General features: G+C 45.8%; 1 protein-coding gene across 1 annotated transcript in view; it reads left to right on the top strand.

Moving 5' to 3' along the window:
• GSTCD (glutathione S-transferase C-terminal domain containing) overlaps nt 1-27,710 on the top strand; it is a 114,972-nt gene that overhangs the window by 56,940 nt on the left and 30,322 nt on the right. The window contains exons 6-8 of the mRNA XM_038755132.1: nt 8,514-8,629; nt 13,796-13,840; nt 15,895-16,023. Coding sequence (XP_038611060.1) covers nt 8,514-8,629; nt 13,796-13,840; nt 15,895-16,023 — 290 coding nt within the window. The remainder of the gene's footprint in view (nt 1-8,513; nt 8,630-13,795; nt 13,841-15,894; nt 16,024-27,710) is intronic.

Here is a 27,710-nt window from a genome sequence, read left to right on the forward strand (position 1 = left end):
ACCCCTTTTTTAAACTGTGAGTCCCACGTCTGACGGGGCTGTGTCCAACCTCTTTGTCTTTTTTTTCCAATGGTATTTGTTAAGCACTTACTATGTGCTTACTCTGTATGCGCTTACGCTTACTGTTTTGTTTTGTTGTCTGTCTCCCCCTTCTAGACTGTGAGCCCGTTTTGGGGTAGGGACCGTCTCTATATGTTGCCAATTTGTACTCCCCAAGCACTTAATACAGTGCTCTGCACACAGTAAGCATTCAATAAATACAATTGAATGAATGAATGAATGTGCCAAGCACTGTTCTAAGCACTGGGGTAGATCCAAGGTAATCACGTTGGACCTACTCCAAGTCCCATATGAGGCTCACAGTCTTGATCCCCATTTTACAGATGAAGTAACTGAGCCTTCTCTGTTCTTCTCTGACTTGCCCAAGTCCACACAGCAGATGAGCGCCAGAAACGGGATTCGAACTTGTATCTACCCGCAGCGTTTAATAGAGTGTCTGCAATGTACAGTACTTTCAAATATGCTCACGAATCCCCTATCCTTAAAAAAATCCCCACTGGTCCCGCAGCCTACTCCAGTTATCACCCCATCTCCCATCCATCCCTCTCCAAACTCCTTGAGTGAGTTGTCTCCTTCCATTGCCTCCGCTTCCTCGCCTCCAGTTCTCTCCATGACTGGCTTCTTCCCCCTTCACTGCACGGAAAGTGCCCTCTCAAAGGTCACCGACCATCTCCTTCTTGCCATATCCACGGGCTCCTTCTCCGTCGTCATTCTCCTCGACCTCTCAGCTGCCTTTGACGCCGTCAACCACCCGGTTCTCCTGGAAACGTTCACTCACCCTGTCTTCTCTGGGTTCTCCTCCTATTTCTCTGGCCCTTTCACGGTCTCTTCCTCCGCCTCTCACCCTGTTCAGCTCAGGGTCCTCTTCTATTCTCCATCTACACCTGGAGAACTCTTTCTCTCTCCTGGCTTCGACTCTCATCCCTATTCAGAAGAGTCCCACATCTACAACTCCAGCCCTGATCTCTCTCCTTTTCTTCAGTCTTGCATTTCCCCCTGCCTTCAGGACATCTCTAGTCGGATATCCTGCCGACACCTCAGATTTAATATGTTCAAAACAGAACTCTTCATTTTCCCACCCAAACCCTGTCCTCCCCGTGATTTTCCCGTCACTGTAATAATAATAATAATAATGATGGTGTTAAGCACTTACTATGTGCAAAGCACTTTCTATGTTAAGCACTTACTATGTTAAGTGTTAAGCACTTACTATGTGCATATGGTTCTGTGTTCCCTGGGGGGGATATAAGGTGATCAGGTTGTCCCACATAGGGCTCACAGTCTTAATCCCCATTTTCCAGGTGAGGAAACTGAGGCTCAGAGAAGTTAAGTGACTTGCCCAAGGTCACACAGCAGACACGTGGCGGAGCTGGGATTCGAACCCATGACCTCTGATTCCAAAGCCCGGGCTCTTTCCACTGAGCCATGCTTCTCTGTAGACAACATCACCATTCTCCCTGTGTCATAAGCCCGGAACTTTGGCATTATCCTCAGACTCATCTCTCTCATTCATTCGACATTCATTCATTCACTCATTCAATCGTATTTATTGAGTGCTTACTGTGCGCAGAGCACTGTACTAAGCGCTTGGGAAGTACAAGTTGGCAACACATAGAGACGGTCCCTACCCAACAACGGGCTCACAGTCTAGAACGAATATGAACGACATATTCGTTCGTTCATTCATACATTCAATAGTATTTATTGAGCATATACTGTGTGCAAAGCACTGTACTATGCACTTGGGAGACTGCAGTAGAGCAACAAACAGACTTTTGTTCATTCATTCATTCAGTAGTATTTATTGAGCGTATACTGTGTGCAAAGCACTGTACTAAGCACTTGTGAAACTGCAATAGAGCAACAAACAGACACATTCCCCGCTCACACTGAGCTCACAATCTAGAGGGGGACACAGACATTCATTCATTCATTCATTCAGTAGTATTTATTGAGCATATACTGTGTGCAAAGTACTGTACTAAGCACTTGGGAGACTGCAATAGAGCAACAAACAGACATTCGTTCATTCATTCATTTAGTAGTATTTATTGAGCATATACTGTGTGCAAAGCACTGTACTAAGCACTTGGGAGACTGCAATAGAGCAACAAACAGACATTCATTCATTCATTCATTTAGTAGTATTTATTGAGCATATACTGTGTGCAAAGCACTGTACTAAGCACTTGGGAGACTGCAATAGAGCAACAAACAGACATATTCCCCGCTCACAATGAGCTCACAATCTAGAGGGGGACACAGACATGAATATACATAAATAGCTAAATTACAGATATATTCATATGTGCAGTGGGGATGGAAGGAAGGATGAATGAGAGCCCACTGTTGGGTAAGGACCGTCTCTATATGTTGCCAACTTGTACTTCCCAAGTGCTTAGTACAGTGCTCTGCGCACAGTAAGCGCTCAATAAATACGATTGATTGATTGATTGAATGAAGGCAGCAAGTCGGTGATGCAGAAGGGAGTGGGAGAAGAGGAGGGATTAGTCAGGGAAGGCTTCTTGGAGGAGATGTGCCTTCAATAAGGCTTTGAAGTGGGGGAGAACTGTTGTCTGACATAAGGAGGGAGGGTTTTCCAGGCCAGAGGTAAGATATGGGCAAGAAGTTGGAGGCGAGACAGATGAGGAGGCTGTCCATCACCTCGCCCCCTCCTACCTCACCTCCCTTCTCTCCTCCTCCAGCCCAGCCCGCACCCTCCGCTCCTCCGCCGCTAATCTCCTCACCGTACCTCGTTCTCGCCTGTCCCGCCATCGACCCCCGGCCCACGTCATCCCCCGGGCCTGGAATGCCCTCCCTCTGCCCATCCGCCAAGCTAGCTCTCTTCCTCCCTTCAAGGCCCTATTGAGAGCTCACCTCCTCCAGGAGGCCTTCCCAGACTGAGCCCCTTCCTTCCTCTCCCCCTCGTCCCCCTCTCCATCCCCCCTTCTTACCTCCTTCCCTTCCCCACAGCACCTGTATATATGTATATATGTTTGTACGTATTTATTACTCTATTTATTTTACTTGTACATATCTATTCTATTTATTTTATTTTGTTAGTATGTTTGGTTTTGTTCTCTGTCTCCCCCTTTTAGACTGTGAGCCCACTGCTGTGTAGGGACTGTCTCTATATGTTGCCAGTTTGTACTTCCCAAGCGCTTAGTACAGTGCTCTGCACATAGTAAGCGCTCAATAAATACGATTGAGGAGGAGGAGGAGGAGGTTAGCAGCAGAGGAACAAAGCGTGCGGGCTGGAGAGAAGCGAGGTGAGGTAAGAGAGGCCAAGGTGATTGACTGCTTTAAAGCCAGTGGTGAGGGGTCTAATCCGGCTGTCACCACATCCTGTCCGTCCAGCCATACAACATTGCGAAAATCCGCACTCTTCTCTCGATTCAAACTACTACTACGGCGAGCCGAGGACTTATCCATCCCACTTGACCGCATCATTCATTCATTCAATCGTATTTATTGAGCGCTTACTGTGTGCAGAGCACTGTACTCAGCGCTTGGGAAGTCCAAGTTGGCAACATCTAGAGCCGGTCCCTACCCGACAGTGGGCTCACGGTCTAGAAGGGGGAGACAGAGAACAAAACAAAACATATCGACAAAATAAAATTAATAGAATATGTACAGGTAAAATAAATAAATAAATAGAGTAATAATAATAATAATAATGGCATTTATTAAGCGCTTACTACGTGCAAAGCACTGTTCTAAGCGCTGGGGAGTTTACAAGGTGATCAGGTTGTCCCATGGGGGGCTCACAGTCTTTATCCCCATTTTACAGATGAGGGAACTGAGGCCCAGAGAAGTGAAGTGACTTGCCCAAAGTCACACAGCTGATAATAGAGCATCAGCCTCCCGTCTCTTCCCACTCCAGTCTAGACCTCACTCTGCTGCCTGGAGCAGAAGGAGCGTGGCCCAGTGGAAAGAGCACAGGCTTTGGAGTCAGAGGTCATGGGTTCAAATTCCGGCTCCGCCACTTGCCAGCTGTGTGACTTTGGACAAGTCACTTCACTTCTCTGGGCCTCAGTTACCTCATCTGTAAAATAGGGATTAAGACTGTGAGCCCCACGTGGGACAACCTGATCTCCTTGTAACCTCCCCAGCGCTTAGAACAGTGCTTTGCACATAGTAAGCACTTAATAAATGCCATCATCATTATTATTATTTGGAGTCAGAGGTCATGGGTTCAAATGCCGGCTCCGCCACTTGTCAGCTGTGTGACTTTGGGCAAGTCACTTCACTTCTCTGGGCCTCAGTTCCCTCATCTGTAAAATGGGGATGAAGACTGTGAGCCCCACGTGGGACAACCTGATCACCTTGTAAACTCCCCATTGTTTAGAACAGTGCTTTGCACATAGTAAGCGCTTAATGAATGCCATTATTATTATTATTATTTGGAGTCAGAGGTCATGGGTTCAAATCCCGGCTCCGCCACTTGCCAGCTGTGTGACTTTGGGCAAGTCACTTCACTTCTCTGGGCCTCAGTTCCCTCATAAAATGGGGATGAAGACTTTTAGCCCCACGTGGGACAACCTGATCACCTTGTTACCTCCCCAGCGCTTAGAACAGTGCTTTGCACATAGTAAGCGCTTAATAAATGCCATCATTATTATTATTATTATTCTCTGCGCCTCAGTTCCCTCATCTGTAAAATGGGGCTGAAGACTGTGAGCCCCACGTGGGACAACCTGATCACCGTGTAAACTCCCCAGCGCTTCGAACAGTGCTTTGCACACGGTAAGCGCTTAATAAATGCCATTATTATTATTATTATTGGATCATTTTTCTCTAGACCATTCAGTCCACGTTTCCCACTCCTCGGGAACCCAGGCAAGGGGCCGAGCCAGCTTTAGAACCCGGGTTTCCTGACGTCCAAGCCTGGGCTCTTTCCACCAGCTCACGCTGCTTCCCGTAATGATGCCGTATGCAACAGCCTGAGATTCTACAGCTGACGGAAAGCCCGTTTAAAAAAACCTTCATACCCAAAACTCCCAGTCTTCCAAAATTCGTCTCTTCCATTTCATCAAAAGGGTTTTCACTTCATTTACTCTGGTGTATTCTGCTTAAAGAAGCAGCGTGGCTCAGTGGAAAGAGCCCGGGCTTTGGAGTCAGGGGTCATGGGTTCAAATCTTCTAGACTGTGAGCCCACTGTTGGGTAGGGACCGTCTCTATATGTTGCCAACTTGAACTTCCCAAGCGCTTAGTACACTGCTCTGCACACAGTAAGCGCTCAATAAATACGAATGAATGAATGAATGAAATCCCGGCTCCGCCAACTGTCAGCTGCGTGACTTTGGGCAAATCACTTCACTTCTCTGTGCCTCAGATCCCTCATCTGGAAAATGGGGATTAAAACTGTGAGCCCCCCGTGGGACAACCTCCCCGACGCTTAGAACAGTGTTTTGCACATAGTAAGCACTTAACAAATGCCATCATTGTTATTATTATTATTAAGTAGTTCTTGTGGAGCTTAAAATGCTTCACAGAAACAGTGAGAGCATCCCCAAAAGGCAGGTGTTTCCTCATCCCCAGTCTACTGATAAGCGCTCAGGAAGGAAAATGCTCCATGCTCATAAAAAAGTCAGTGGATAAACTGGAAATAATAATAATAATGGCATTTATTAAGCGCTTACTATGTGCAAAAGCACTGTTCTAAGCGCTGAAGCACCGTTCTAAGCGCTGGAAATGCAACTAAGATTTTCCAGCTCCCCATTCAGCGCTCTAAAACTATTGTTTCTCAAACTCTGGCTTAAGGCCGAGTCTGTGGCCCCTTTCACAAGTATCAATATTCATTATCACCACCAAGTTCTGTTTCGAGTCAAGGACTCTAGCTTTTTTTACCATTGTGAGTGATTATTTTTCTCTTGCCTTTTACTTTTCTCACAGCATTTTGTGAGGGAGCCAAAAGAAATATTTTCGAAGTAAATCAGGAGGAGTCTAAATTGGGCCCGCTTATTATCTTCTCCCCGTAACAAATAAATTATGCCATGCTAAGTAAGTTGCTGCTTTAGGCAAAGAAAAGGAAAAGCAAAAGTATCTAATGTGAGGCACGGATTATTTGAGGAGTTCCTAGGCCCGAAACCTGACAGCTGTTTGCATATTATAAATTACAGCGTCCATACTAGGTCACACTGTGAGAGTTTCATTGCCTTATTTGATGCGCTGGAACAAATATGCTTGTATTCCCACATTATATCATCCTAAAATGGAAAAAAGATCCCTGCTTTCAGATTTATTCTGTCATTTTTTGCAAGGCTAATGTCTGAACAGCGCCTGGAAGCAGCGTGCCCTCGTGGAAAGAGCGAGGGCCTGGGCGTCAGAGGACCTGGTTGGAATTCCGGCTCTGCTACTTGTGGACTGTGTGGCCTTGGGCAAGTCACTTAACTTCTCCGTGCCTCAGTTTCCTCATCTGTATAATGGGGATTCGAAGTCTGTTCTCCCTCCCCTGTGGACTGCGAGTCCCAGCCTCTAGACTGTAAACCCTTTGCGGGCAGGGAAAGTGTCTGTTGTTATATTGTACTCTCCCAAGCGCTTGGTACAGTGCACAGCACAGAGTAAGTGCTCAATAAATGTGATTGACTGACTTGACCTGATTATCTCTTATCGACCCCAGCGCTTACATAATACAGTGCTTGGCACGTGGAAAGCCACGATCATCATCGTCGTCATTATTATTGACCAACATCAAAATGGTGTAAAAATTTAGGATTTGATAAACTTGGCCTGGGAAAGAGAAAGTTATCCACGGAGCACGGAGGGCCAAAGGACTCGACGCCACCAGGCAGATGAGGTCATTTCATCCAAAATTGAGCTAAATCTGATTCAACATTCAGCTGAGAATCATTTATAGCCAAGCTAAGAGAGCCTAAAGTGGTTTCCTTTCACTGCTCTGTCGAAATGGGATCTAAGACACCAGTACAGTGATAAAAATAGAAAGTACATTTGCTTTTAAAACGAATCCGAGACCTCAAAATCCCGATTTTCTAATTTGTTTGCGTCCTCACGAGGCTCTGCTTGTGTTTCTAGCAGTCGGGGTCTTTATAAAAGCTGGCTCGGAGGGACAGGAAATATTTGCAGAGAGAAAAAGTTTGAAGAAGGAAGTTTCCCAGTGAACATTTTGACACCCTTAGTTTTAACTGGCTCGGAAAACAAGAAGATGCCGCTTGTTTGCTAGTCTGCCCTAAGTCCCACGAGGGGGAACTTACAGCGAAGATGATGACTCAGGAGAAGAACCGTCTAGTTCTTCCTACATTCAATCGATCAGTGGTATTAATGGAGCGCTTACTATGTGCAGAGCACTGGACTAAGCGCTTGGGAGAGGACAGTTCAACCGAATTATCGCGAGCCAGAAACGGCCCCGAACCTCGCAAATAAGGAATGCTGCAGCCGGGAAAAGGATTAACTCCCCGTGGGGAGAATGTGGGACGCAGTCGTTCACATATCCATGTTCCAGTCACACTCACACATGGATATAATCTCCCCAGCAGAAATGTCTGATTCCCAGAAGGCGAACACACGTGTACGGATTACGGACCCAACACAGAACATACTCAGCCACGTGCCCTGCCTCCTTTCAAGCTGACCGCCCTGTCCGAGGCAGGCGAACGTTCACAACCCGTGAAAGGGCCGGAGGGAGAGATAATTTTCCCTCCTAATACAGACTACATGCGTAGGAAAATCCTCTCAGCTAGAGAGCCAAAAAGAGCTCATCTCAGTTCCAAGGTTAGGCCTTTCTACTCCTCGCTGAAAACAGTGGGGTCGGGAGAAGGGCTAGAAACTCTAGGCCGCAAGCTCGTCGCGGGCAGTCAACGTGGCTACCAACTCTGCTGTATTGTCCCCTCCCGAGCGCTTAGTACAGTGCTCTGATCCAGGCAGCAGAGTGAAGTAAACGCTGAGGGTAGAAAAGCTACAATCAGCTACTAGGCTACAGCGCTTAGTAGAAAAATCAAATGAAAAATAAATGATGGCGTCTGTTAAGCGCTCACCGTGTGCCGAGCACTGTTCTAAGCGTTGGGGTAGATACAAGGGGAGCAGGTGGGGCTCACAGTCTTAATCCCCCTTTTACAGATGAGGTCACCGAGGCACAGAGAAGGGAAGTGACTTGCCCAGAGTCACACAGCTGACGAGTGGCAGAGCCGGGATTAGAACCCATGACCTCTAACTCCCAAGCCTGTGCTTTTTCCACTAAGCCACGCTAGTGCTTGGCACCCAGTGAGCACTCAATAAAGACAATTGAACAAACCGGATCACACGCAGCCTGTCCCTCATGGGGCTCGCAGTTACTTTATCCCCTACCTTCTGTTCTTCTTCCCCCAATTTCCTCCCCTCACCCCCAAATACCGCTAGGATTTTGCCATAGAAACCATTTTATTCCCAGTATTCCCACTCACAGTATTATTCGCTGTGAGGTAAACTCTATTTTCTACTTCTCTTGTCATCCTTAGGTAAGATGTCCAGTGATCGCGCTGTGAGGAAGCAGCAGCAGTTGAACAATCTGGTTTCCATGGTGACACGATTGGCCAAGCCCGGTGACACAATTGTGGATTTCTGTAGCGGCGGGGTAATGTATCATTAGCTCTACCTTACGCTATAATTCCCCAGACATGAGACCTTTATTAATTTTTTTTCCAAATTCCCAAGCGCCTTGTACTTCCTAAGTGCCTTGTACTTCCCAAGTGCTTAATACAGTGCTCTGCACACAGTAAGCGCTCAATAAATACGATTGATGATATAGGAACACCGGATTGTATTCTGTGCCGTTTTCAGAAGCGCATTGTTCTTTCACTGGTATTCTTTCGTCTGGCTGTATTTATCGAGCGCTTACTGTGTGCAAAGCACTGTACTGAAGGCTTGGGAGGGTACGATACAACAACAGACGGACACATTGGTGTGGTCACCCGTACCACTGTGGTCTGCAGTGGAAATAGTGTGGTAGTATTTTTTTAAGTTCGTTCAATTCATTCAATCGTATTTATTGAGCGCTTACTAGGTACAAAGCACTGTACTAAGCAGTGGGGAAGAAGAACAAGGATGAGCTAGAGACATGGTCCCTGGCCCCAAGGGGCTAACAATCTAAGAATAAGGAGAAAGGGAGCTGGGACGGACACATGGAGGGTTTTTCTTCACTGCTTTCAAACTTACTGGACCCATGGCTCCTTCCACTTATCTCCCCATTCCTCTCCAAACTCCCTGAGTGAGCCGTCCACACCCGCTGTCTCAAGCTCCTCTCCTCCAGTTCTCTCCTTGACCCCCTCCAATCTGGCTTCCGCCCCCTTCACTTCACAGAAACCGCCCTTTCAGAGGTCACCGATGACGCCCGTCTTGCCAAATCCAACGGCCTCTGCTTCGACCTAATCCTCCTCAACCTCTCAGCTGCCTTCGGCGTTGTTAACCACGCTCTCCTCCTGGAAACATTATCCAACCTCAGCTTCACTTGATGCTGTCCTCTCCTAGCTTGTCCCCCGCCCGCCATCTCTCTGGCCACTCATTCTCAGTCATTTTGACAATCTCCCCTTCTGCCTCCCATCCCCTAACTGAGGGAATCCCTCAAGGTTCAAGTTCTGAGTCCCCTTCTCCATCTCCACCCACTCCCTTAAAGAACTTATTCACTCCCATGGCTTCAACTACCATCTCTTTGAGGATGATTCCCAAATCTACATCTCCAGCCCTGATCTCTCTCCTTCTCTGCAGTCTCGCATGTTTTCCTGCCTTCAGGACATCTCTACTTGGTTGTCCCGCCGACTCTTCAAACTTAGCATGTCCAAAAGAGGACTTCTTATCTTCCCACCCAAACCCTGTCCTCCCGCGACTATCCTGTCTGCTTGTTTCGGTTTGTCGTCTGTCTCCCCCTTCTAGACTGTGAGCCCGTTGTTGGGTAGGGATTGTCTCTATCTGTTGCCGAATTGTATTTTCCAAGTGCTTAGTACAGTGCTCTGCACCCAGTAAGCGTTCAATAAATATGATTGAATGAATGAACGAGTCCTGTCACTGTAGACAGCACCACTATCTTTCCCGTCTCACCAGCCTGTAACCGTGGTTTTATCCTCAATTCATCTCTCTCATTTCACCAGTATAGTCCATCTGTTACCAAATCCTGGTGGTTCAACATTCACAACGTCACTAAAATTTACCCTTTCTGCTTCATCCAAAGCGCTACCACGTTAACCCGAGCACGTATCCTATCTCGCCTTGATTTCCGCATCAACCTCTTTGCCGCTCTCCCTGCCTCATGTCTCTCCCCACTCCAGTCATTCATTCATTCATTCAATCGTATTTATTGAGTGCTTACTGCGTGCAGAGCACTGTACTAAGCGCTTGGGAAGTACAAGTTGGCAACATGTAGAGACGGCCCCTACCCAACAGCGGGTTCACAGTCCATACTTCGCTCTGCTGTCCGGATCATTTTTTCAAGATCCACAGCTCAATCTCATCTGTGTCGCCGCCGAGCTCTCGCCCGTGTCCTGCCTCCGGCCTGGAACATCCTCACTCGTCATATATAAAAAAAAAATAAATGATGGCATTTGTTAAGCACTTACTACGTGCAAAGCCCTGCTCTAAGCACTGGGGGGGATACAAGGTGATCAGGTTGTCCCACGTGGGGCTCACAGTCTTAATCCCCATTTTGCAGATGAGGGAACTGAGGCCCAGAGAAATGAAGTGACTTGCCCAAAGTCACACAGCTGACAGTTGGCGGAGCCGGGATTTGAACCCGTGACCTCGGACTCCAAAGCCCGGGCTCTTTCCACTGAGCCACGCTGCTTCTCATTTCTGACAGATGATCACACTCCCCATCTACAAGCCTTATTGAAGGCATTTCCTCTTCTCCACTCTATTCTGTATCACCCTTCCACTTGGATTTGCACACTTTATCCACCCCTTCCTCAACCCCACGGCGTTTATGTACACATCTGAAACTCATTTATGTCTATTAATGTCTGTCTCCCCTTCTTGACTGCAAGCTCGATTGATTCGTGCATTTATTCAATCGTATTTATTGAGCGCTCACTGTGTGCAGAGTACTATACTGAGCACTTGGAAAGTATAGGGGATGTGTCTCCCAACTCTGATATACTGTACTCTCCCAAGTACTTAGTACAGTGCTCTGCACACAGTAAGCATTCAGTTAATGTGATTGATTGATTGATTTAGACAAGATTTAGGTATAGTGAACAGTGGCGTGCTTAGAACAGTGCTTTGCACATAGTAAGCGCTTAATAAATACCATTATTAATTAGAGAAGCAAAGTGAATGGGCTGGGTTGTATTAGGAAATCAGGGAGGTAAGGTAGGAGGAGGCAAGATGATTGAGTGCTTTAAAGCCGACGGTAAGGAGTTTCTATCTGATGCGAAGGTGGATGGGCAACCATTGGAGGGTCTTGAGGAGTGGGGAAACATGGATTGGACTTTTTTTGTAGAAAAATGATCCGGGAAGCAGAGTGAAGTATGGACTAGAATGGGGAAGAGTCAGGGAGGGCAGCAAGGAGGATGATACCGCAGTCAAGGTGGAAAAGGATAAGCGCTTAAATTAACTTGGTAGCAGTTTGGATGGGGAGGACAGGGTGGATTTTAGCGATATTTATAAAGGTCGAACCAACAGGGTCTGGCGACAGATTGAATATGTGGGTTGAGAATAAAGCCAAAGTTATGGGCCTGTGAGACCGGGAGACCGGTGGTGCTGTCTACAGTGACAGGAAAGCAGGGGGAGGACGGGGTCTGGGCGGAAAGATAAGAAGTTTGAGGAGTCAGCGGGCCATCCAGGTAGAGGTGTCCTGAGGCAGGAGGAAATGTGAGACTGCAGAGAAGAAGAGAGATCAGAGCTGGAGATGGAAATGGAAATATAGATGTAGATGTAGGGCTGATAACAGTATGGCTTAGTGAGTAGAACATGTTCCTGGGAGTCAAAAGGACCTGGGTCCTAATTTCGGCTCGGCCACCCGCCTGCTGTGTGACCTTGGGCAACTCATTTCTCTTCTCTGGGCCTCAATGACCTCATCTGTAAAATGAGGATTAAGAGTGTGAGCCCCATGTGGGACAGGGATGGGGTCCAACCTGATTAACTTGCATCCACCCCGGCGCTTAGAAAAGTTCGCGGCACATAGTAAGCGCTTGACAAGTATCGTAAATTATTGTTATCATTAGATTTGGGTGTCATAATAATAATAATAATAATGATGATGTCATGCACATAGAGATGGTAGTTGAAGCCCTGGGAGCAAATGGGTTCTCCGAGGGAGTGAGTGTAGATGGAGAATTGATGGGGATCTAGAAATGAACCTTGACGGGAAGGGGAAGCCCATGAAAGAGACTGAGAATGAGCAGGCAGAGAGATACAAGGAGAACCAGGAGAGGACTGTGTCAGTGAAGACAAGATTTTAGATAATGTCCCCAGGAGACGGGAGTGGTCGACAGTGTCAGAGGCAGCTGTGAAGTCGAGGAGGATTCGGATGGAGTAGAGGCCGTCGGATTTGGCAAACAGGAGATCACTGGTGACTGAGAGGGGTTTCTGTGGCGCAAAGCGGGTGGAAGCCAAATTAGGGGCCTGGGAAAAAAGAGGATTTTTTTGGTCAGTTATTCTTACTACTCTTGTTGGAACTACCACTTATTTTTACTCACACAATATTGCCTCCACTGCATAATCCCCCCCGACCCCCGGTTTCCTTTCATCCCTGCATATTTTTGAGAAGGAAATTATTTTCTTTTAAAGCATTGATTGTGGTGGTTACTAGGGTAGGAAGAAAGGTAGCGTCAGAACACCCAAGGTACAGACCAAGCCACAAAGGGGGTTTTTTGGTGGGGAAACACGCGTGTGTGTGCTAGCGTAATAATAATGATGGCATTTATGAAGCGCTTACTATGTGCCAAGCACTGTTCTAAGCGCTGGTAGAGGGGGTGGCGGGGAGAGGGATTGTTACCATAATTCTTGGAGGGGCTTTTGTGTGCAGCACTGAGGCGATTGCAAAAGAAGATACTGAACTCTAACCTTTCTCTTCTTTCTATCCTCTTGTTTTCGTTTCGTCTTTCTTTTTTTTCCGCTCCCTGAGCGCTACATGATTTTGCACTACTTCCCGTAATTTCAGCATCTAAAAGTCTTTGGCATTGTTGTTTAATTCCCTCCATAACAGCCCCGCTCCTGCTTTTGGGCTGCAAAACATATCCCAAAATCGGACAATTATGTGAATAAAGCAGGGTATTTTTATGTCAGTCCCCTCTATTATTGTGTAAGGTTCTTATGCACAAGTAATATGTCGCTGGCTTGTGTCGCACTTTCTGAAGAAGTTACCATAATACATTGCACACAGTGGGTGCTCAATAAATATCATCACTACAATTGTTACTATTATTAACAATAATAAGAATAATATGATAATTGTGGTATTTGTTAAGCGGTTACTATGTGCCGAGCACTGACCTAAATGCTTAGGTAGCTTCAAGATAATGCAAGGTAATAGGTGCCTTTTAATAGCTCTTATCTTTTCTCCTCTCTGTCCCCAACTTTCCCTCTAATAACATATTTTAGATCTCTTGCCCCTGAATTCATACCAAATCCCTCTTGAACCTACTGATATTTTCTAGCACACCTTCGCGTGCCAAGCGTTCGGTTTCCATCTGTTATGTTAAGAAGCATTCAACTGCCGATGTTATTTCGTGTGATTTCCATCTGCCGTGTTGAGAAGCATTCCTTTTTGTTTGCTCTGGCTGCATTAAGGTGTTTGTGTCTTCTTTCGTAGGGCCATGTTGGAATTGTCCTGGCCTATCTCCTGCCATCATGTCAGGTAATAAATAAAGGGAGTATCTTTTTTTTTTTTATTTGCAGTTGATGATATTTTGGAAGATTGAAACAGCCATAAGAAGATGAGTTGGTCAAACATGACTCATTCTATTTTCATGTTATAGTTAACACACAAACTGGTGCCCAAGCACCCATTTTAAATGTTGTCTTTTCCTTTTAAAATCATCCCACAGTAATGTATTCAATTCCAAACTGTAAGGTCGGCAGAGACGCCCCCAGAAATAACCTTTCGTTCAGTGACTGTAAGGAGAAAGGAAAACTGCAAATTTTAGCACTGAAGAAGGGAATGTGAAATAAGCCTATAGTTCAATTTTAATGAAACGTTTTCTTCTATTACAAAGTAGCTGAGACAGTCCAGGATAAGCTTGTATTAAGAAGAATATGCAAACACCATGGTTTTGGCATTACTCTGTTTCTCCTGTTCAGACAACTAACCCTCCACTACTGTTGCTCATTTTAAATGACTGGATTGCCACTTCTGTGCTGGAGCATCCTCAGTTCTGGCCCTTCGGAATGAGGGAATTTCCTGGAAAGATGTTCCAAATGCCGGAGGCCCGAAACCCAAGTTCCCTTCGTGGTAGCCCGAAGCTTACAGACGTAGGATTGGATTTGCATTAGCCCAGATTTCAACAATAAGAGGATCAGCCTTCAGGAGGTACATCCTCAGTTCCACTTAGGGAAAATTTCCTCGGGGAGGCGGATTTCTGGGCCTCAGTTACCTCATCTGTAAAACGGGGATTAAGACTGTGAGCCCCATGTGGAACAGGAACTGTGTCCAGCCTGATTAACTTATATCTGCCTTAACATTTAGAACAGTACTTGGCACATAATAAGCGCTTAAAAAGTACCATAATTACCGTACAGGAACTTGGGCCTGCAGGGATAAAGTGTCCTAGGCCTAGGGATCGTCATGAGACAATTCTTCCTTCTAGACTGTGAGCCCGTTTTTGGGTAGGGACTGTCTCTATATGTTGCCGACTTGCACCTCCCAAGCGCTTAGTGCAGTGCTGTGCACACAGTAAGCGCTCAATAAATACGATTGAATGAGTGAATGAGAAAAGTTGAGAGCGGGGAAAAAGAAATTTGCTGGTTAACAATCTTGATCCATTTCATTCTTGACCAAAGGGAAAGGAATGACTGCTTATCTTTACCAATCGTCAATAGTTCATCAATTCCAGGGCATGGAATTGAATGCCACGAAGGACAGGCTTAATAGAACCAAGTTAATACGTGAGCCCTCTTCCTTGGGATATACAATCTAGCAGCAACGAACCTTAGATCCCCTTCCAATCTGCAGTCCAGACTTGGGTATTCTAAAGGCATCTCTAAATCCCGTAACTCTTGGATATGTCCCACACTTAGGTTCTGACTTATGGTCGTTTTAATGCCAGAGACTTTTAGATGCTGAAATTACGGGAAGTAGTGCAAATTCACGTAGCTCTCAGGCGAGTTCTCGACAGGCCCGATCCTCCCCTGTGAGTTGGGATGGGCACGGATCAGAAATCCACCCAAGCACAAGGGGGAAAAACCATCCAACTTGTACTTCCCAAGCGCTTGGTACAGTGCTCTGAACACAGTAAGCGCTCAATAAATACGATTGAATGAATGAATCCCTCTGCCCTTCTGACTCGGCAAAGATAAGCTTACAAAATGGGTAGGTTAGCCCGTACCCTGCGGCTTCACTTTCCTCCAGCACCCGGGCAGGAAGAAGGGCAGGAATCCATAGCAGTATTCCGGCAGACACGGACTTCAAGCGCAGAATAAGGAAGGAGACGAAGGGAGTCCTAAAGCTCCTGAGGATATTGCAGATGGAGTTTCAAGCTCAATTACTGTGCTTCATCTACTAATAGAACACAATTCTTATGCCTTGATCATAAAGGGCCATGCCGGTAATGTAAACGTAGCCCTTCGCCTATCAGTTTCGGCAACGTTTACTCTCTTCGAGCAGAACTGACACGTTTGTATCACTGTAGTTGTAAATGCGTCATAAACAGAATAACGGAACTGAATATCGTCTCTTTCGTACCTGCCATCCAGGTGATATTGATAGAAAATAAGGAGCTGTCGTTGGTCCGAGCGAAGAGCAGAAGTGACGAACTAGGTCTCACCAACATTTGGTTTATCCAAGCAAACCTAGACTACTTCAAGGGGATGTTTAATATCGGGGTAAGTGATTTTTTTTTTTCCATTGGGAATGATTTGAATTAACTTGGAAAGAACTGCGTAAACAAATTAATAGACAAAATAAGGGCAAAATTGACTCACTTCTCATCAGCTGAATGTCCATCCCCCCATCTAAATCCGGCGTGGAGAAACTTTATCCCTTAGAGGATGAAGTGCAGTCAAAGGTTGGGGAGAGAATAATAATAATAATAATGGTGGTATTTGTTAAGTGCTTACTATGTGCAAAGCACTATTCTAAGCGCTGGGGAGATACAAGGTGATCAGGTTGTCCCACGTGGGGTTCACAGTCTTAATCCCCATTTTACAAATGAGGTAACTGAGGCACAGAGAAGTTAAGTGACTTGCCCAAGGTCACACAGCTGACAAGTGGCGGAGCCAGGATTTGAACCCATGACCTGTGCCGGGCTCTTCCCAGTGAGCCGCGCTGCTTGTCGGGTTCTAATCCCGGCTCCGCTACTTACCTTCTGGGGAGAGTGACGATCTTTCATATATGAAGGGGAAGGGAGTTTCAGGCCAGGATGTGGACACGGCATCAGCAGTAATAATAATAATGATGGTATTTGTTAAGCGCTTACTATGTGCAAAGCACTGTTCTAGCTCACGATTCAGTGGCGGTAGAGAAACAACGAGAGCTGGCTGGGTGGGAGTAGGAAGTCAGCAAGGTGTGGAAGGAGGGAGCAGACTGGTTTAATGTTTCAAAGCGTATCGTGAGCGGTTTCTGTGTGATGCGGAGGTGGATTGGCAACCATTGGAGGGGCTTGCGGAAGACGTGGATATACGTATCGTTTTGCGGAGGTCGATTCCCCGAGTGTTTCCCCACCGCCTGCCTCCCCTCCACAACCTCTCAACCAAGCACACCAGGCAGCTTAATTCTGGACCCTCGATTTCTGGCCTGCTAGATGATGATGGTATTTGTCAAGTGCTTACTACGTGCAAAACACTGTTCTAAGCACTGGGGGGATACAAGGTTGTCCCATGGGGGGCTCACAGTCTTAATCCCCATTTTCCAGATGAGGGAACTGAGGCCCAGAGAAGTGGAGTGACTCGTCCAAAGTCACCCAGCTGACAATTGGCGGACCCGGGATTTGAACCCATGACCTCCGACTCCGAAACCCGGGCTCTTTCCACCGAGCCACGCTGCTTCTGTAGAGCATCACCGCGCTGCGCCCACCATCTTAAAAAGGGGCAGAAAGACACCCAGCCTTTACCTCCTCCATCTTTACGAATGTCTTATGCTGTTGAGTCGTTTCTGACCCGTAGCGACTCCATGGGTTCATCACTCCCAGAATGCCCCACCTTCATTCATTTGTTCATTCAGTTGTATTTATTGAGCGCTTACTGTGTGCAGAGCACTGTACTAAGCACTTGGGAAGTACAGTTTGGCAACGGACAGAGACAGTTCATTCATTCAGTCAGTCAGTCGTATTTATTGAGCACTTACTGTGGGCAGAGCACTGTACTAAGCACTTGGGAAGTACAATTTGGCAACAGATAGAGACCATTCATTCATTCAATCGTATTTGTTGAGCACTTACTGTGTGCAGAGCAATGTACTAAGCACTTGGGAAGTACAAGTTGGCAACAGATAGAGACAATTCATTCATTCATTCAATCGCATTTGTTGAGCACTTACTGTGTGCAGAGCACTGGACTAAGCACTTGGGAAGTACAGTTTGCCAACAGAGACAATTCATTCATTCATTCATTCAATCATATTTGTGGAGCACTTACCGTGTGCAGAGCACTGTACTAAGCACTTGGGAAGTACAATTTGGCAACAGATAGAGACAATTCATTCATTCATTCAGTCGTATTTGTTGAGCACTTACTGTGTGCAGAGCACTGTACTAAGCACTTGGGAAGTACAAGTTGGCAACAGATAGAGACAGTTCATTCATTCATTCAATCGTATTTATTGAGCACTTATTGTGTGCAGAGCACTGTACTAAGCACTTGGGAAGTACAATTTGGCAACAGATAGAGACAATTCATTCATTCATTCATTCAGTCGTATTTGTTGAGCACTTACTCTGTGCAGAGCACTGTACTAAGCACTTGGGAAGTACAATTTGGCAACAGATAGAGACAGTTCATTCATTCATTCAGTCGTATTTGTTGAGCACTTACTGTGTGCAGAGCACTGGACTAAGCACTTGGGAAGTACAATTTGGCAACAGATAGAGACAATTCAGTTCTTCATTCATTCAGTCGTATTTGTTGAGCACTTACTGTGTGCAGAGCACTGGACTAAGCACTTGGGAAGTACAATTTGGCAACAGATAGAGACAGTCCCTACCCAACAACCGGCTCACAGTCTAGAAGGGGGAGACAGACAACAAAACAAAACAAACTGACAGGCATCAGATTAGATAAATAGAATTATAGATATAGACACATCGTTAATAAAATAAATAGAATAATAAATATGCACTAGTATACACAGGTGCTGTGGGGCAGGAAAAGGGGTAGAACAGAGAGAGGGAGTCAGGGCGATGGGGAGGGGAGGAGGAGCAGAGGAAAAGGGGGGCTCAGGCTGGGAAGGCCTCCTGGAGGAGGTGGGCTCTCAGTAGGGCTTTGGAGAGGGGAAGAGAGCTAGTTTGGCGGATTTGAGGAGGGAGGGGATCCCAGGCCAGAGGTAGGACACGGGCCGGGGTCAACGGCGGGCAGATACAGATAATTGTTTCTTTTACGAGGTCTGAAGTCACACTAAGAGGTTAATTTGAGATGTCGATTGCAATAAGCCTTCATTTTGCTACAGTTCACCAGAGAAACATTTTTTTCTGAAGTCACATCTTAGCGGTCCTTCTTTCCCCTTCACCATAGTAGTAAATGAAGGAATTTGCCTTTTTCTTTCATTTCCCAGGGATTGATTTTCTTATCTGTTACTTTCACTGCTGTGATTTTCAGAGTGCAAACTGAAAGGTGAAAGTTTAAAAGATTTCCTTTTCCATGAGACAGTAGAAAGGGCGATCATTAGGATAAATAAAAGTGGCGATTGCAACGCGGCTCCAAGGAAGTGATTCTGTACAGCCCAAATAAGGTTCGTAATCACCGTTTCAGATTTGTCCTGCATTGACACATTCCTCATGGTGGTGTCATAAAGGCCATGGACAGGAAATGGCAGACTGAGTTAAACAATCCCAAATTCAGGACAGAAATCGTGTGCGGGCAACCAACCCATTTCCAGTCTAGGGTCGGTTGATTTAACAGAACTGAATAAACATTCCTTAAGCTACGCGGAACTTCTCCCGACTCGATGAAATCTCCCCGATAAAGATTGTACTTGGGCCAGAGTCCAGGCTTCAACATGGTAGTGGACATTTTTTACGGGCGTGTCAGAGGAATGCCGAACTCTTTTGTTATCCTTGAGATGAAAATGAGCTGTCATAGTTCATCCTGTGTCATTTAAGGTGTACACGGACAACAAGACAGGGGAGAAGGGGGAAAAATGACGTTCACATTTCCTTCAGATAGCAGAGCTGACCTTTCGGGGTTTGAATTAGCAAAGGGTGGATAGCGAACTGTCAACAGGCTGAAAGTTAAGCATAGATTAAGAAGAACTGTCTTCACAGTCACTAAACTGCCATATTTTCAAATTCCACAGACAGTTGAGAAGCAAGAAAGAGTAGGAATTCCTCAAATTTCGTAACCCATCATATCATTTTAAGTACGCAAGTTTTGAAAACCAAAAGCTTCACCATTTTGGAATGCTTGGAGTGCTGGTTTCATGTCAGTACCCACAACTTCTTTTCAACTGACAGATACCGGTTCCCCTAGCGATACTGCTTTCTCCATTTCAGGAAGAGGGAAATGCAAACAGGGTTGAACTATTCTTTCAGAGTGAGTCCTTCAGGCCGTGTTTTGTGTCGTCCTTTTCTTTGGGGACGCAGAAAAAAACGTCCAGAGAACTTGAAACGTAAATCCCGAACGTGACTTTGTAGAGGTGCCTGTGCCGTTTTTTCAGGGCTTCCCAAAGAGATGAATTCCTGCAGATGTCTTAAGAGGATTTGTTTGCTAAGGGTGTGTGGATCCTGCCCCTTTGTTGAATTTCATAATGCCCAGCTCCTTCACCGCACAGCTGAAACTGGCCCCATCAGTGACGTTCTTGAAACGGCATCAGTTGCGAACCCGGCGTTTTTGTTGTTCGGCCCTTCGTTTCAGAGAGAAGGAAGAGGAGGACTGAAAGACGGATATTCACGCTTAACTAGTGAGACACTGATATGTACAGACGTCCTACATTCTGGCGGTGGAATGCCCTGAGTTGTTAGGTGGGAATATATGGCCCAGGGAGCAGAAAAATTGATCAGAGAAAGAGGATGTGGAATATCAGCAGGGCTATAAAGAGAGGCTCTTTATTACTCTTATTTATTTATTTTATTTGTACATGTTTATTTTATTTTGTTAATATGTTTGGTTTTGTTCTCTGTCTCCCCCTTCTAGACTGTGAGCCCACTGTTGGGTAGGGACCGTCGCGATATGTTGCCGACTTGGACTGCCCAAGCGCGTAGTACAGTGCTCTGCACACAGTAAGTGCTCAATAAATACGATTGAATGAATGAATGAATATATGTATTATTTTATAATAATAATAATAATAATGGTATGTGTTAAGCGCTTACTGTGTGCAAAGCACTGTTCTAAGTGCCGGATTTTGTTAATATGTTTTGTTCTGTTGTCTGTCTCCCCCTTCTAGACTGTGAGCCCGCTGTTGGGTAGGGACCGTCTCGATATGTTGCCAACTTGGACTTCCCAAGCGCGTAGTACAGTGCTCTGCACACAGTAAGCACTCAATAAGTACGATTGAATGAATGAATGAATATATGTACTATTTTATAATAATAATAATAATAATAATAATAATGGTATTTGTTAAGCGCTTACTATGTGCAAAGCACTGTTCTAAGCGCCGGATTTTGTTAATATGTTTTGTTCTGTTGTCTGTTTCCCCCTTCTAGACTGTGAGCCCGCTGTTGGGTAGGGACCGTCTCTATATGTTGCCAACTTGTACTTCCCAAGCGCTTAGTACAGTGCTCTGCACACAGGAAGCGCTCAATAAATACGACTGAATGAATGAATAAATGAGAGGAACATCACAGTTAGGGGGTTTGAGGTGGAGGGGAGTCAGCCAAACTGTCGGGTAGGGATTGTCTCTGTTGCCGAATTGTGCTTTCCAAGCGCTTAGTACAGTGCTCTGCACACAGTAAGCGCTCAGTAAACACGATTGAATGAATGAATGAATGAGGAAGAACGGGAAGTCTAATAGGCAGCTATGAGGGACCTTGTCTTGACTTTTGGTCACTTGCTTTTCTGATAGAAATCAGTGATCACGGTTTGGAGAAGAACTTGAAATATTAGAAACAATGAATTAGTACGTTTTACATTAGCGTGCATCTCCATTAACTGTAATTAATAGACATAAAATGTTTCCAGCATTTTGAATATTGGGAGCCGTTTTTGTTTCATAAATGAAACTGTGGTACCTAGATAATCTTGCGTTTGTAAAGCACTTTGATTTGTCCAAAGAGTTTCGCAGCAATTATCTCATTTTAACCCGCCCACATCCCGTGTGAGGTAGAAATAGGCGGATGAGGAAACTGAGACCCAGGGAGGATTAGGGACTTAATAGCAGTGGTATTTGATAAACACTTATTATGTGCCAAGCACTGTTCTAATCACTGGGGTAGATTAGATGGGATAATGAGGTGGGATAATCAGGCTGGCCGCCCTTGGGGCTCATGGTAGAAACGGGTACTGAGTCCCCCTTTTACAGATGAGGAAACTGAGGCCCAGAAATATAAAGGAGGAAGGGAACGGGCCAGAATAATGTGGCCTTTTGACTCCCAGGCGCGAGCTCTATCCACTATGCCACGTTGCTTCTCTAGTTCAGAGAAGTTAAGTGACTTGCCCAAGGTCACGCAGCCGACCTGTGGCGGAGCCGGGATTAGAACCCGGTCCTTCTGACCTATGCCACAAGCCTCCGTTGCTCCTCTTCGCGGTTCGTAATATTGATTAAATCTTGACTTTGGCTGTTGTTTGGGGGTCTGGTTTGACCACGATTAGCGAGGTCTTTGCGAAGCTGTCGCCCGGACCCGGGGGGGCATTTCTAATCCCGCATTTCTCTTGGATCGTCCTGGGTGTTAAATTCTCACTCAGAGTCGGTGTGATGGCCAAGCTCACACAGCAGGCAGGGCCGGGATGAGATAAGACACTCCATCAGCTCTGAAACCAACCAAGCGCTTAGCACACAGTAAGCGCTCAAGAAATACGATTGATTGAATGAATGAATGAACTAGCGGGTAGGTGTTAATGTTCTTTAATTTTTGACCTGCTTGTGCTTGCGATTTTCCTCCTTTTTTGACGTGATGCTTAATGTGTGAATTTATTGATGCTTCACTGCTTAATTGCAGCCTCATTTTGTAACTCCGTGCACAATCAGCGCCAATGTGGGCAATTGAGGAATTTAACCGAGAAACGCGTTAGATGGGCAATTTACCCAAACCTCATGAACTTCTCTGTGCCTCAGTTCCGTCATCTGTAAAATGGGGATGAAGACTGTGAGCCCCCCCATGGGACAACCTGATCACCTTGTCAGCTCCCCAGCGCTTAGAACGGTGCTTTGCACATAGTAAGCGCTTAATAAATGCCATTATTATTATTATAAAGAAGTAATGCTTGAGAAAAAGGTATTGTGGTTGCACAGGAAATTATTTTTGAAGTTGTTGGTAATCCATGGTAGCTCTGACATTCTGGAGAGGCTGCATACTTGGAAGTACCCTCGCCAACGGAGAAGCAGCGTGGCTCAGGGGAAAGCGCCCGGGCTTTGGAGTCAGAGGTCATGGGTTCGAATCCCGGCTCCGCCAACTGTCAGCTGGGTGACTTTGGGCAAGTCACTTCACTTCTCTGGGCCTCAGTTCCCTCATCTGGAAAGTGGGGATTAAAACTGTGAGCCCGCCGTGGGACAGCCTGATCACCTTGTAATAATAATAATAATGATCGTATTTGTTAAGTGCTTACTATGTGCCAAGCACTGTTCTAAGCGCTCAGAACAGTGCTTGGCACATAATAAGTGCTTAACAAATGCCATCATTATTATTATCCCTCTCAAGTTTAGTCAGTTTTTGGATGGGTCTGAATATAGGGTAATTTGTTTGTTTATGGTGTTTGTTAACATTTCCTAGCCTGTCTGTCCACATTTCTCAGCTCTTGGTCTCTTGATAAAGTAAAACTAGCAGTCAGAACGTCCAGACAGGTGGCCCTGGCTACTGTTTTTTTTTCTTCATTTTACGGTATTCGTTAAGCCTCTACTATGTCACGAGCACTGTTCTAAACGCTGGGTAGATATCAGTTAATCTGGCTGGATACAGTTCCCGCCTCACATGGGGCTCACAGTCTAAGTAGGAGGGAGAACAGGGATCGAATCCCCATTTTGCAGTTGAGGAAACCGAGGCACAGAGACGTTAAGTGACCTGCTCAAAGTCACACAGCAGGCAAGTGGTGGAACCCGGATTAGAACCCAATTCCTTTGCTTCCCGTTGACTGTGCTCCCGAGTAGGAATGGGGAGAGGGGGGATCCTGAGGAAAACGGTGGCGGGGAGGAGGCAAGGGGAAGATACTCATTCCCAAAGTCCTGATTCCGTCTTTGCTTACTGAATGCTAGGGAAGAGAAAGACAAGAAATGAGCTTTTTACTTTTTTAACGGTACTTTTAAGCACTTACTATGTGCCGGGCACACTACGAAGCACTGGTGTAGATACAAGCCAACAGGTGGGACACGGTCCTTGCCCCACATGGGGCTCACGGTCATAATCCCCATTTTACAGTTGTGGTAACTGAGGCCCAGAGAAGTGAAGTGACTTGCCCAAGGTCACACAGCAGACAAGCAGACAGTGCTCTGCACATAGTAAGCGCTCAATAAGTACAATTGATGATGATGATGACAAGTGGCCGAGCTGGGACTAGAACCCAGGTCTTTTGAGAAGCAGCGTGGCTCAGTGGAAAGAGCCCGGGCTTAGGAGTCAGAGGTCGTGGGTTCAAATCCCAGCTCCGCCAGTTGTCAGCTGGGTGACTTTGGGCAAGTCACTTCACTTCTCTGGGCCTCAGTTCCCTCATCTGGAAAATGGGGAGTAAGACTGGGAGCCCCCCGTGGGGCAACCTGATCACCTTGTAAAGCGCTTAGAACAGTGCTTTGCTCATAGTAAGCGCTTAACAAATGCCATCCTTATTATTATTATTATTTCTGAATCCCAGGTCTGTGCTCTTATTTTATTTTGTTAATATGTTTTGTTTTGTTCTCTGTCTCCCCCTTCTAGACTGTGAGCCCACGGTTGGGTAGGGACCGTCTCTACATGTTGCCAACTTGGACTTCCCAAGCGCTTAGTACAGCGCTCTGCACACAGTAAGCACTCAATAAATACGATTGATTGATTGATTGTTGGGTAGGGACCGTCTCTACATGTTGCCAACTTGGACTTCCCAAGCGCTTAGTACAGTGCTGTGCACACAGTAAGCACTCAATAAATACAATTGATTGATTGATTGAGTGATTATCCACTAAACTGTGCTGTTCCTAAACTGAAGCCTGAGAGATCTGCATTGGATGGAACAATTTCTCGCTTAGAACGGTGCTTTGCACATAGTAAGCGCTTAATAAATGCCATCATTATTATTATTGATGGAGGCGGGGTGGGTGGAGTTGCCTCTTTGGAAATGGAAAAAAAAAATAGGACAAATTATGGCAGGGGGAATGGGCTAGAATAAATACTTTTGATTGACTATCATTTCAGGAATTCTTTCATCTTTAGGGTCCATAACCCCAAGGCCGTTTATATTTCTACCACTGCAGGACAAACGTGTAGATTTGCTTTCTCCCTTGGTTGAGAAGGTTTTGCCCCGTGCGCGTTATTGTGATTAACGATCCAGGTGAAATGGTCTCGAGCGTAATCGGAAAATGGATTGTAGCTGACGGTGGAGGAGACTGTTAAGGAGATAAAAGATGAATCTGTCAGCCCGTTCGCCTCTTTCCACGGAACTTATGTAGCCTTCAGCGACTGCGCCTCGGGGGAGCCTGGGTTAGGCGTGGTTTGGGAGAGAAATTCCCTCCTGGGACATTCCTCCGTCTTTAATGGTATTTGTTAAGCGCTAACTATGTGCCTGGCACTGTATTAAGTGCTGGGGTAGAAGCAGCGTGGCTCAGTGGAAAGAACCCGGGCTTTGGAGTCAGAGGTCGTGGGTTCAAATCCCGGCTCTGCCAATCGTCAGCTGTGTGGCTCTGGGCAAGTCACTTGGCTTCTCTGGGCCTCAGTTCCCCCAACAGCGTGGCTCAGTGGAAAGAGCCCGGGCTTTGGAGTCAGAGGTCGTGGGTTCAAATCCCGGCTCTGCCAAATGTCAGCTGTGGGACTCTGGGCAAGTCACTTCACTTCTCTGGGACCCAGTTATCTCATCTGTAAAATGGCGATTAAGACTGGGAGCCCGCCATGGGACAACCTGATCACCTTGTAACCTCCCCAGTGCTTAGAACAGCACTTTGCACATAGTAAGTGCTTAATAAATGCCATTATTATTATTATTAAAATGGGGATTAAGACTGTGAGCCCACCGTGAGACAACCTGATCACCTTGTAACCTCCCCAGTGCTTAGAACAGTGCTTTGCACATAGTAAGCGCTTAATAAATGCCATTATTATTATTATTATTAAAATGGGGATTAAGACTGTGAGCCCGCCGTGGAACAACCTGATCACCTTGTAACCTCCCCAGTGCTTAGAACAGCGCTTTGCACATAGTAAGTGCTTAATAAATGCCATTATTATCATTATTATTATTAAAATGGGGATTGACTGTGAGCCCGCCGTGAGACAACCTGATCACTTTGTAACCTCCCCAGTGCTTAGAACAGCGCTTTGCACATAGTAAGTGCTTAATAAATGCCATTATTATCATTATTATTATTAAAATGGGGATTAAGACTGTGAGCCCCCCGTGGGACAACCTGATCACTTTGTAACCTCCCCAGCGCTTAGAACGGTGCTTTGCACATAGTAAGCACTTAATGAATGCCATAATTATTATTATTATTAAAATGGGGATTAAGACTGTGAGCCCCCCGTGGGACAACCTGATCACCTTGTAACCTCCCCAGCGCTTAGAACAGCGCTCTGCACATAGTAAGCGCTTAATAAATGCCATAATAATTATTATTCAATCAATCAATCAATCGTATTTATTGAGCGCTTACTGTGTGCAGAGCACTGTACTAAGCGCTTGGGAAGTACAAGTTGGCAACATATAGAGACAGTCCCTACCCAACAGTGGGCTCACAGTCTAAAGAGATTAAGACTGTGAGCCCCCCGTAGGACAACCTGATCACCTTGTAACCTCCCCAGTGCTTAGAACAGTGCTCTGCACATAGTAAGCGCTTAATAAATGCCATCATTATTATTATTATTGTTAAAATGGGGATTAAGACTGTGAGCCCGCCGTGGAACAACCTGATCCCCTTGTAACCTCCCCAGTGCTTAGAACAGTGTTTTGCACATAGTAAGCGCTTAATAAACACCATAATTATTATTGTTATTATTAAAATGGGGATTAAGACTGTGAGCCCCCCATGGGACGACCTGATCACCTTGTAACCTCCCCAGCGCTTAGAACAGTGCTCTGCACATAGTAAGCGCTTAATAAATGCCATCATTATTATTATTATTAAAATGGGGATTAAGACTGTGAGCCCCCCGTGGGACAACCTGATCACCTTGTAACCTCCCCAGCGCTTAGAACAGCGCTCTGCACATAGTAAGCGCTTAATAAATGCCATCATTATTATTATTATACAAACTAATTACGTTGAGCACAGTCTATGTGCCAGGTGGATGTCGGACCCGGTCCGTGTCCCTTGTGGTGCTCACACTCGTCATGTCCATTTTACGGATGAGGTAGCTGAGGCCCAGAGAAGTTAATTGACTTGCCCAAGGTCGCACAGCAGACGTGTGCCAGTTTGGGGATTAGAACCCAGGTCCTCTGACTCCGGCCCGGGCTCTTTGGTCTAGGCAACACTGCTTCTCTTTTGATCAGACTGTATCGCAGGCTACGCAACCTCCGGGTCCAAGCCGATATGATCAATATCCAGCCGACAAGGCCAAAGTTTGGGGAACCCACAAAAAGTAGCAGTCAATCAATCAATCAATCAATCATATTTATTGAGCGCTTACTGTGTGCAGAGCACTGTACTAAGCGCTTGGGAAGTCCAAGTTGGCAACATATAGAGACGGTCCCTACCCAACAGTGGGCTCAGCAGTCCGAAGGACCCGGTTCATTCATTCATTCATTCATTCATTCATTCATTCAATCGTATTTATTGAGCGCTTGCTGTGTGCAGAGCACTGGACTAAGCGCTTGGGAAGTCCAAGTTGGCAACATATAGAGACGGTTCCTACCCAACAGTGGGCTCACAGTCTAGAAGGGGGAGATAGAGAACAAAACAAAACATATTAACAAAATAAAATAAATAGGATAAACTTGTACAAATAAAATAAATTAATAGAGTAATATAAAATAAATAGAGTAATAGTAATGAATAGTAATAATAATCATTGTGGTATTTCTTAAGCGCTTACTAGAAGAGCCACGCAGGTCGAGCGATGGAACCCTCTAGACTGTAAGCTCCTTGTGGG

This window comes from Tachyglossus aculeatus, chromosome 12 (genome assembly GCF_015852505.1).
Source record: "Tachyglossus aculeatus isolate mTacAcu1 chromosome 12, mTacAcu1.pri, whole genome shotgun sequence".
In the NCBI taxonomy this organism is placed as follows: Eukaryota; Metazoa; Chordata; class Mammalia; order Monotremata; family Tachyglossidae; genus Tachyglossus; species Tachyglossus aculeatus.